General features: G+C 42.4%; 1 protein-coding gene across 1 annotated transcript in view; it reads right to left on the reverse strand.

Annotated features, from left to right (window-relative positions):
• Nucleotides 1–12,368, reverse strand: part of COL22A1 (collagen type XXII alpha 1 chain) — a 233,160-nt gene that overhangs the window by 204,411 nt on the left and 16,381 nt on the right. The window contains exon 2 of the mRNA XM_075024010.1: nucleotides 301–465. Within this exon, the coding sequence (XP_074880111.1) occupies nucleotides 301–397 (97 nt within the window). The 5' untranslated portion in view covers nucleotides 398–465. The remainder of the gene's footprint in view (nucleotides 1–300; nucleotides 466–12,368) is intronic.

The following is a 12,368-nucleotide window of genomic DNA, read 5'->3' on the forward strand; positions in this document are numbered from 1 at the left end:
AGTGATCTCCATGCCAGTGCGGGGTAGGTGAAGTATATCCCGAGTAAACTGCGTGCAGCTCCCCTTGCTGTGGGTAGCTGAGCTAACCTTTCTAAGCCTGCAGCAGAACAAGAGACCCTAAGTAAATCATAACCTCGATCCCTGAGCTATCTCCGTCCCTAAGGTCTATTTTATGTCTTTTCAGCAGTAAATATCTTGCTTGGGTTTTTTATTGTTTTCCTCCTAGCAACGATAGCTTCTCAGCCACGTAAAAGCCCCAGCAGCTGCTTAGCACGACGCAGTAAGCCGAACAGCGCGTACCTGCTCTTTGGGCCTCGATTCTCTCCCCGCTGAACACGAATGTGAGCAGAACCAGGAGATGGGGCACACGGCATCTTCCCGTAACGGACATGTCCATCTCTCCTTTCTCACATCAGCTTGTCTTTGCTCCGCGGTGAGAAGCTCGCTAGAAATCCAACCCGTAGCCTAGAAAGGAGAATAAAAAGCAAGTGTTACCTCCTAGAAACACGAACAGCAGTAACGATGCAAGCCATGGGAGCAACGTTTTGGAGAGTTGTCTCTTCTGCCTGTCATTTTACTCGACTAGGCACAAACCGCTCAGACAAAGAGGCAGGAGTTCACCTACTTTTCAAAAGCTATAGTCTTTCACTGGCTCTATTCAGTGTGCAGCAGCCTGAATGGAAACAGGAGAGAGATTACCAGATTATTATACTTTAATTGAGCCCACTGCCAACTACACAATCAGCGCACTGGAGTGGAAACCATTCTTGACCTGGCCCTCCCACACATTCATCGTTAGGAGATACACAACACAGAGACGAGGTACAAACCACTGCAAATCACACACAACCGGTTGCCACTTCACCCATTGCGGCTTTCAGTTCTGAAGTCTCAGAAATGACAAACGCTAAAAATACGCGGCTGTTTTCACATACATATTTGTTGCCATCGGTCCTTCTCTACAGTAGTAAACTCAGCAGCTTCAAAACGCATCTTTCAACTATTTAGTTTAAAGAACTGCAAAAGCTCAGGTGGATGATCTTCAATTTAAGGTCATTGGTTTGAGTTTACCTTGACTGAAACCAGCCGGTACTGTAACAAGCCAGGCAAAGTGATTGGGCTGTTAAAAGTTTAGCTATGCTTTTTTAAAACTAGATCAACTTTTTTTTTTTTTAATTTATTATTTACTTATTGCTGTTGTTTAATTTTATTAATTTTTATTAGATCATAAAATCACTGCAGTTCTATCTATTGGGTACAGAGAGAGAGGAAAAAAGAGTTTCCACTGTGTAGCTCTTACTGCCTAAGGAATCATTTTGGAAAACTTTCTCCCAGCTCCTGAATCTGTCTTTTCCTCTTTAATGCACAGATTTCTCTGTCCATTTTCTTCGGGAATTTCTGCTTCCTCTGTCTTTTAACACGCATGTCAACTTCTCGCTGTTGATAACCAGGTAAAAGAGGCACGAAGGGGACACTATATGTTGCAGATCATTGCTGCAGGGTCGATTATGCATTCTAGGCTATTTCTTTTCAAAGCAATAGGGTTCTGTGGGAATCACAGACAAAAAGAATGGTGGTGTCAGCGTTTGTTTAAAACAGGTCTGGATCAGTCAAATGTTGGGCCTATCTCTCCCATCCATCTCAGAAATAAAGTGCATGTCATGCTGGTTTAGGAAATAAAAAAGGGGAAAATCTTATGTAGTTGTCAAGATGTAGCTGTAAATCCTTATTCCCAGGACAAAATAAAGGCTCCTGTATTTTCAAAAGTCCATATCGTATGCAGACAAGGAGAAAAGCAATACATCTAATAAACACTGCACCGTGCGAATAAAATTTGGAAGTATCTGCCAGCAGTGGAACATAAATGCAAGAAAGAATTAAAAAAAGAAAAAGAAAAAAAAAAAAGCATGCTTATTCAAGTACCATCCCTAAATCTAAAGGGCACAAGCAGGTGCTGTAGTTTACACCTCAGCCAGACGGTGTCCCTGTGAGACAGTGAGGTGCTCAGGTTTGAGCGAACTGGAAAAGGTTGCAGGGTAAAAAGGGCATGAAAATATCACTGTGCCCTACAGTAGTTAGAATTTCCTTTTAAATAAGTACATTACTGAAATACCGATCAGGCAGCTGCCTGCAGAGGGATCAGGACAAGCATTACTTAAAATAGCTAGGGGAGTCTTCAGCCCAAGGTTTTTCGTCCCGTGTGTTTTTTAGGAAACACCGTTTTCTGGCACTGGTGATGGGAGAGCAGGTTAGTGGCGGCGGCGAGAGATGGGAAACCAGATCTGCCATGCGGCGTTCGGCACTTCCAGTGCTGAGAGCTCAAAAATGTCCTTTCTCTGTGTCTGGGCTTGCACGGCTGCGAAGTTTTATAAATACATTATTAAAAACAGTCGTTGCCAGCTGCTAACCCACATGAGGCCAGGATAAAAGGAGCAGAGCACCAGCTGGTGTCAGTCAGCGGAATGGTGGGGAGATGGACCGACGCTGGCTCCACAAGCAGGGGATGCGGCGTGACGGGGAGCTCGGTGGACGTGGCTCGTTCGGTACACGCGTGACTTCTGCCCCGGCAGAAGGACGACCTACGCGACCAGGTCTGAGAGCTGCGTCTCCGAGGCATCATTCCTCTCCTCTCTTCGCCAAAAGACTTCAAGAGCTCATTGCTGCGTTATGAATGCTGAAAGGTGTCTCAGAACAGTCATTTAGGCTAAAAATAGTGGGGGAAAAAAACCCAAATCAAATCAGAACATCTGCTTAAAATCTATAATCATAACCTGTGGTGGCTTTAATACGCATTTGTGGTTCAATATTATTCTTGTATTCAGGCCAAAATACATCATTTTATCCATTTTTCTAGCATGAAGAATTGAATCACGTCTCTTAACTTGCAACTACTTTATGTATGGATATATCGCTGAGAGAAAATTGCCCCACTCACATCAACAGGATTCATATCATGGCAAGGAAGTCTTCAGGGGTATTAGAAGAAAGGTTGGAGATAGATAAAGCATTTTTAGCGATGGGGTTTTCACACTGGTTTCTTTGCCACCTGAGTCTGTCACTGTGAGACTGAGCCCAGTTTGAGATTACAGCATCTGATCAACATTTATTTCCCCTTCCAGCAGAAAGGGACAAAAAGGAGCCAGAAGTGGGACAGTTTAAGCTTCAGAGTGATCCAAGAATAAGAAATTCTGTTTAGTTGACCCTATTTCCAAATGGCCAATGCGGATTTTTTTATTACTATTATTTTTAGTTCAGCCTATCATGTGGGAACAATTTTCCTCAAAGTGGCCTAAGTCCATGTACATCCCTTAAAAATACCTCCTTTTTTCTTTTTATCTCACAAACATAATTTGGGGATTCCCTTGTGACACATTTAGGTATATTAAGTGATACTGCAAAAAGAACTGACAAATCCCATCATGTCCGAGTTTATTACCAAACTTGGGACTCTGTGTCTGAGGCCCCAGTTTTAATAGTTTAATGGGAAAAAAAAGAGGTGAATAATTCTGGCTGCATGCAAACATGATGTGAGAATGGCATCCAGGCTGAGAAGCATGCTGGTAAATGTTAAAGTGAGCTCTCTACACTTAAAATACAGTCATAGTACTAAGCTATTCATACTGCCTCACAGCTGAACAAACAGTATGCAGAAGACAGACACAAGCTGTATATAACCTTCAGCTTCAGTATGGCTTTTTCAGGGGGCTTGGTATAGAGTTTTAGGTCAGCAAGCATCCATGGTAAAGCCTCTCTACTTTTGAACAATAAGTAAACACTCTTTGGGAAATTTACACTCATAAAAAGTAGCATTAAAAAAAAAAAAAAGAGCTGAAGGAGAACTGGGTCTTCTCATCTCAAATGGATTTTAATATTTTTGCTCACTGTTAGGCTTCCCTTGCACTCCTGCATTTTAAGGGATGCTGCTTTATCTTCTCGAGCTTTATCCCTTGAGGCTGGGAAGACAGCTAGGGCTCTGCTTTCCAAAGAATCACATACATAGCCAGAACGGAACCACATATCTGGGCTTCATTTTATCATGGGGTTTATTCCTGTTTGAACCAAAGTCAAAGAATATCCTGACATCAGTTTATTTAGAAAATGAAACCCCTGTCCATTGCAAATAATACGATGGTGTTTTCTATCCTGCTCTCTCTGTCTTTGTCCTGCCAGAGCCTGATCCTGTAGGGACATATAATGACTTTGTTCTAACCCTGCTGCTCAGATAATGCTGTCGCATCATTGTAATTCAGGGGACAAGGAGGAAAAGCTTGTATGAAAGAATAGAAGCAAAACTGTTTAGAAATGGCATCTTGAAAAAATAAAGGGAAAAGAAAGGGCAGATACAAAGAGTGTGGCAGAGAAGAAAACTTCACGGCATTTCTAGGACAAGCAATTTAAGCAAAAGTACTGGATATTCCCTATCTCAGCCTCTCCAGAGACTGCTCTTCTGTCCTGGTTTGAGAGATGTCACCCACAGCAAAAACCATGTGAGTTAGAGATGGAAAAAACCAGAACACTTTCTGTGATGTCTTTCATCCTTCAGAGGAGTGATTCAGTCACAAATATTAATAAAACAAAACAAAACCGGAGTCAATAGTCAGATTGGCATTTCAGGAGCATGATTTAATAAAATTGCTTCTACCTCATGCGAGCAAAAGTTCAAAGACCCTACAGGGACAGTACAAAGATCAGTAATTCAAGGCTGAATGTAAAAAGCATGTCCAGTTATGGAATTCAGTCTGCCCATTAACATATCTGATCTTTTACTTACATTTTACTAAATTTTACCTCTGTACTGTTAAATTCAAGGGGGGTCAATACTATTATTGTGCTTAATTTCATCCATTCATCTGCTGCCAGTGAACATCACCATATGCCATATAAACATATAAATGTTCTAACTATGCTGGCATTCATAATGTGATTTTAAATGTCTTTGGTATGCTCCTCTGAAGAAGAGGGTAGCCTGGGGTGAAACAGACAGTGTCCAATTATACAGGTTTTCACACACACAGAAAAAAGGAAAAAAACCAACAAAAACCCCCAGAACACTAATACATCTGACATCTTAGTAGAGTCAGCTTGTTGATCGTGCCTCTTCCAACTACTGAACTAAGCAATTTAATTACCTAAATTATTGTTGATATGAGCAGGAAGCCAACCGTATAAAAAAGAAATGGGACTTTCTTCCCCCCCGATCCGCCCCTGCAGTCGTATATCTCTGTTCGATGCTTTTTAAAGACATCATCCGATGGCATTTCTGGAAGATATGCATCTTCCCAGGCCTGATCCAAAGCCAGCTGTACATAATGAAAAGAGGGCCATTGATTTCAGTGGGCATTATTTCAAAACCCATGTGAATAATAGAGCAGAAAATTCTCTGCTAACACCAGAGTTGTTCCTGAGGTACTTTGTTCAACTACAACTGATCCAAAGTCTGCTGAAATCAAAGAGGAGACTGCCAGCAGCTCCACAGTATGTTGGATGGGGATATTTATGCACCCTGCTAGCGAAGAGCTCCCCAACGTCTGCTCTAAGTGCCAGAGAGGCTGCAGGCGCTGAGACATTTCTTCTCTTCTTTTGCAATATCACGTCTCAAGAGCAACTTCTACCCCAATCCCTAAAAAACCGATCAGACACAGAGAGATGGTTAGCATGAACGCTAGCCAAAGTGATCTGTCATCTTTGTAAGATGAAATAGAGTGGTGGGAAAGACCAGCAGACCATTCAAACCCATCAATTTGTTTGCCTTAGCTGAACTCTATTACTGCCCTTAAGTACTTGGTGCTGGAACTACCAGGGCCCATGAATGATTAATACTGCTGCAACCAGAATTAACTTTGGTTGTGCAAGAAATAAAGTCCATACTGAACAATTAGGAGGGGAAAAATAATAAATAGATGTTTCCTAAGTGACAGGTATCTGTCCAGGAGACAGAATGAGGAATCAAATCGGAGAAAATACCATACAGAGGAACATAACCAAGAACCTTAGAGGGCCATAAAGCATACTCCAAGGGGGACTGGATTAACTCAGCATGGGCATTTCCTAATTTCTGCATGCTCTGCTTTGCAGCCTTAGAAACGTTGTTTTAACCTCTGTGGTGTTGCATGTGCACACGCAAGGAAACCTGAAAGAAGGTCAGAATTAGAATCCAGCCACTCCTGACTTCTTAACCGATGCTTGGATCGTGCATGTCTCAGACTGACCCCTTTGTAAATGCATCTACCACAGATGCTTTAAAACAAACTCTTACTGGTTGCCTGCCAAATCGCTGCAATTCTAAAATACCCTAAGTGCTAGACGAGGACTTTGCAATGTATTTTCGCCTGCTGCAGCCACGCAGTGTCTGCAGGCTAAAACCTTGATGCAATACCCCCAAGTATAACTTTTCAGTGATTTGCCAGAGGAAGTAACTCCAGATTTAAATTGTAGTCTTGCATGTCAAACTTAGACATCTTTCTACTGATTGGCTAGGAAAACCCAAAACTAACCTGCGATAAAAAGTCTCTATCATAGCAAGTCCCAAATCCTACAGTCTGTGGTTAGGGTACTACTAAATCCACACCACCATTCCCAAATTAATTTTGTTACCTTTCCTACAAATAGGCTGCACCCACATGGTGGGACTAGTCGCGTGCTGTCTCTACATCCCAGCTCCCCGATGGGACAAGACATTGGTGCGCTCCGTTCCGCAGCGCCCCAGCTGCTGTGCCTGGGAGAACAGGTGCCACAAAGCGATGCTCCAAACCTTTTAGTTCTGGCCAAATGGCTACAGTGAGTTTTAAGGGCAAGCCAAAGACTGCAACTATCTCTTGGTCTCCCAACATAACCTACCAGGAGCTAGAAATAAGCTACATCCCTTGCTAGTGCGGAAAAAGCACATTCTCAAGCGATGTTTTAGAAAGTTACACCCAGCAGTTCTTTGGCTTTGGCATCATCAACCAGTCTGTAAGGAAAATCCATACTGCACCATATGAACACGTGTTTATTGACCAGCCAAGTGGTACCCCTGTCTCACTTCAGCTAAGAAGGAGTTTGAATTTCAAAAGAAATTCTACATCTCAAACGCTGGCTCTATATAAAACATTCTTCTGCAAGTATCTCAGTTAACCTGACTGAAATAATTATCAAGGAAAAGACCTGCAAGAAGTGTCTCAGAGTATATGTGGGGTCCAAGGGATTAAGAGAGATGATAAAGGGAAGCTTTGCCTATTTGATTTGGGAAAACAATGCCTGGAAAGCAGGGTTTGCCCAAGAACCAGGTGCCAGCACCTGTAGTGCTCATACTGACAGCTTCTTTCCCCAGGCTTATTTACTACCTGGCAAAACCAGGAAGAATATCTTGAACTTGAAACTGAAGCATCAGTTTGATACTTCTAGATACATTTTTCTTTATAGTAAAGTAGCCTCTCAGTGCTGCATTTTGTTTGAATCAATTTTCCCCCCTTAATTTTTACTTACTTTCCTTTGGAAAGCACTAGCCTGAACCTCTTTAGCATGGACCAGGGAATTAGGAACAGAACAGGAGACTCAGAGGTCAGTTAACTTGTCATGATCTTATTTGGGAGCTGTCCTCTGCTACCCCTGGAATATCCCCAAATATATAATTTGAGTCACGTAGATTGCAAGTCATTTACACAGCACCTTAGTATGTACTATGCTTTTGCAGTGGCTCATCCATTGGGGCACAAATGTGTTTGAATCCTGTGGATCTTAATACAATGACATTATTAGATACATAATAATAATTTATGAATGGTGATGGATCTACTAGGGAGAAACACACCCTCCAAACTACGTGACTCAATAGCAGCTGCACAGCTCACCCATCCCAATAACCACTCTATTGCACCCTGGCTAAGTGAGAAAACTTTGTCCATACTCCCTTCTCTACTTCTTTCAACCTTAACACAACTCTGAAACATCTCATGTTGTCACTGCAGCAGGGTTTGCAGCGTACACGTCCTAGAACTGGGAAGTCCACCACCTGCGTGTAATACAAGGCACGCTGGCTATTTAGGGTAATAGATAACATTATCCACTGGCCTTCATAGGAAGAGGAGCCCAATTCATACATTTAAATTAACAGCCACTGCTGGCTGCAGGATGTCCAGATTAATGAGGAGTGATGTAAGCAAGACAAAGATCAAAATGATGTCCACAGAGGAAGCAAACTGTTCAAACTGTAGAAATAGTTTGCTGTGGAGTGGAAAATCGTGAGATTTGTCCCCAGTACTACAGGCTCAAACTGTCCTTACTGCTGTATGTGTAGAACATGTTGATTTATTATGGGGTCACAGAACACCAGTCCTTTGGCCTAAGCCCTATAACCTGTATGGGGAAAGTCCCACAAATCCCATTTCCTCTCAAGCAGAGGCAGCGCTGTGCCAGCCCACATTAACTATTAGGAAGAAGCCTTTAACATCGAGCCCCTCGAGGCTATTCAATCTGAGAGTGCTCTACTCTTACAGGGCCCATTTCCTGCTTTTTATATCCTCATGGAAGTTCTTCCAGCTCTTGGAATGAAACCTAATATTTTCTTTTTTAGTACAGTAGAGGATTATGTCAGTAAAAAGACCCATATGTCATGGCTTTATATAGTCAGCTAGCAGAGCTGGAGCGAGGAATCAGGATGGGGTAACAGCCTAAATCTGTCTGGAAAACAGGCAACATACATACTTTCTTACAAAGAGGAGCCTGGTGAACGCATTTCCCAGAACTCCTACTGGGGCCAATGCAAGGAAGAGTTGCTTTGGATTTCTTGCCTTATGCCTTATGATAATGGCCTGGATAAGGATTACCAGAGTCCCTACAAGCTCCAGAAATGAGCTCATACCAATTGTCTGTCACTCTCAGGGTTATTAACAGGGCTATGCTAATTTGAAATGTAGCACACATGCACCCACCACTTCCTCAACACTTCTGCTGAACCGTCCAGATGACACAAAATTTCCCAAATACAGGAACATAAGTGCCTCCTACTTGCACTATGATGTGGGTAAATTTCTCCTCCACACGTTCCAACAAGTTGATGGCCATCTAGTGTCATGAAAGCTTGTTCAGAAAAAAGAACTATATTTGATTAAGAGATTTAGTCTTGCAAAGCCTTTCCATGGTCTAATTTCCATGGTCTGGCCTTTGTAATGAAACCCAGAACTCTACTGTGGACAGGAACACACCAGCAAAAGTGCAAGACCTGTGAAGAAAGGCCATGAAAACAAGAGATACCTGTTATTACCTGGGGAGGTGCAGATAGCAGGGTTTCATCCTAAGCTTTGCCCCTTTCTGCAGCTTTCCCTCTTTACCCAGCACTTGCAGGACACACTGTCCCCTGTGGGGTATCCACTGCCTGAAATCCACCCAAGCTGAATATCTCCATGCTCTTGTCTACTGAGAACAAGCATTGTCACTTCTCTTTTAAAACACAAGAAAGAAAAAGGACAGCTGAACGGATATAGGTAGCTCGCAAGCAACCCTTTCCCACCGAGGGTAGAAAGCAATTCACCGTCAGTTGACATCGCAGCATGGCAGCAAAGCATCTTGAAACACAAAGTGGGACTGGAACCCATGTAGGATTGCTGCTTTTATTTCTCCTAATTGCATAACTCAAATCGCTTAAGGCAGAGGCAATTCTGGGAAGACCCAACAACAGAACTCTAAGGTTAGACACCTTAACTAGTTTGGGTGTCTGCAGAGTGGGGAGGTTGTATGGAGGATTTGGGAGTGAAAATCTTGGAAGAGAGTGTCTCAAGTCTTTTTTGTCTCTAACCTCAAATGTTTCTCTCTCCCAAAAAAGGAGCTGGAGTTAGGAGGAGAGAGGAGGACTCATCTTCTCTGACAATAGAGGTCTGCATTGTGGATGTCTTCACCATCAACATGGACTCCTTTGAGTCCTGTGCACCACCGTTGAGTGAAGACAACTTGGATAGCATACCCTTGATGTCTCAGCCATCTCTGCCCAGCACCATGACCACCATCAACATGGGACTAGCAGGTAAGGGGAACACACAGAAGTCAAGCAGAAGCAGAGTTTATCCAGTGTCACAGAGAACTTAAGGCTGAGACTGAGATAAACCACACTTTATTCCTCTCATTTCTGAATGCGACACAGAGGAAATCACTGCCTGTGAAACACTCTGTGATCTTGCCATGATCCTAGCAGTGGGAGACCTGCAGCAAAGTTCTGCCTAGTCACTTTTCTTGGCATTGCTTCTTCCAGGGCTGTGATTAAGACGGAAAACAGGAAGCTGATAAAGATGACACTTAAAAGAAGTACAGCAAATAAGGGTCTGAAAGCTGTAAATTAAACAGGAAAAAACCCGGTAGCCAGAAAAAGCATGCAAACTACCCCTATTTTCTACCAGGAGGGGCTCTCATCACCACTGTTGCTTGCATAGAAAGGATAAGAAACCAAAATTTGTGCTCTACAGCCCATACACAGCTCTCATGCCAGGCACCTGACACACACAGGAGTCCTATCACTTAGTAGCTGATAAGAAATCTCACTACCAGCTATCCCTGCACAAAAGCTGAGTCTACCTGTCTGTGCTTAAGGCAATGGGTGGGACGCTGTAAGCTCAATAATTCTGACATTGGCTGGAAGGGTTTTGAACCATCTCAACTCGCACCCTGTTCCATCCCCCCCACTCTGCTTCCTTACTTTTAATTCTTCCCACAAGTGTCAGAAGCAGCAGCACTCACTCTGTTGCAGGAAGGAGAAAGCAGGAAGGGAGAGGGCCATGAAAGAAATAAAGAAGTATAAGGAATCACATGGATGAAACATGGAACATGTACCAAACTCAGGTCTTCCTAACATTCTCATTTTTTCATATCTCAAATTTTCGTAATTAACTCTAGGAAGAAGTGTGATACCAAGCTGTCTCAAAAAGACTTGAAACTTAAAAAACTTACTTGATTCTCTTCCCTTACCTCTTCGTATATAATATCCTGAATTTTTATCTTAAAATAAGAGATAGCTATTGGGTAGGCACTAGCAGATATCAAAGATTTTACTTGATAGTTAGAGGATATTTTCAAATGGATAAGGACTCAAAAATTTTCAAAGTTCCCATTACTTCCAAAACTGGTGACAACCTGGGAGACTGAATTGTTATCTCAGGAACAGGGTATTGATATTCAGGAATAGGTCTTTTATGATACTATATCTGTATCCATGCGGTCTGTTCAGGTAGATGGCCAAGGGCTGTGTGATGACATCAGGAAAGCAGTATTTCCTTGAAAACAGAGACAAGTGAAAATGAGAGAGCCAGGATCAGATGGCAGGTCGTACAGTAGTTACCAGGAAAATAATAGCAAATGTAAAATTGGAAACTTTGGTGGAGGAGAAAGGACATGGAAAAATTGTAGAAATGGAAAAGAGATACCCACTTAGACAGCAGTGCTAGAACTTAAATCAAATTACATCTGTGCCTTGCTGGACGTGAATTTAAGATACTGTCTCACACTAGGCTATTTCCTAAGACATTGCAGAGCTTTGGCTGGGATTTATCTCATTTAAGTTAAGGTTGTAGGTGTCTGACTAACATTGTATGTGGTTTTATACTTGAGCTCCTCAGGATGGGTTCCCTTTCCAGTTCATGGAGGACAAAAAAAAAAAGAAAGAAAAAAAAATCCATAGCCAGATTGATTTTATCTCTTTCTAAGGAGGATGAGTAAAATAAATTAACTACTCACAAGAAGTGCTTATTTTCCCCAGACACAATAAAAGGAGCCTAGACAAGCAGCTAAGATTTAGATATTGATATTTCAACAGATACCGGTATTTCAACAACTGTCTATCTGGCCAAGGTGACATAAGAAAGTCAGCCAAAAGCAGCAACGGCTAACAGATGGTAATGGTAATAATAGGAAGCTTTAGCAAGTTCAGAGGCAGAGGGTGAAACAACTTGAGTGTAAAGTCTTTGTCTAATGGGGAGCAGAAGAAGCACAACTAGATTTCTAAACAGATACCCCTTCCCGAATGATGAAATTATCTTACAAAAGCAGGTTTGGGTTGAAGGACCAAAATGGAACTCGGAACAGCAATGTCTTTTTGAACTTTCACGCTAGTTTACACAAAGAAAGCTTAAGAACATCCCGTGCAGGATTTAGTCCAGTTTCTGGGTGAATTATAATGGCTATGGGAACTAAAAGTATGGGGCATTCATGAAATCCTGGATTGCCTAAAGGGTTAAACTTCAGTCTGAGTTTTCTGTATCCATAAAATGCCTTGGATGAAGTCAGCCCTGATGTTCAACTGTCCCAAACGCCAGTGGGTAATGCTTTGCTCTCGCTGACTCTGCATGTAGGCTCGGGAGCCTGGAGGTCTGAAGACAGTCCTCGCGAGTAAAATAAAGGTCACAAAA

Source organism: Buteo buteo, chromosome 3, assembly GCF_964188355.1.
Source record: "Buteo buteo chromosome 3, bButBut1.hap1.1, whole genome shotgun sequence".
Taxonomy (NCBI): Eukaryota; Metazoa; Chordata; class Aves; order Accipitriformes; family Accipitridae; genus Buteo; species Buteo buteo.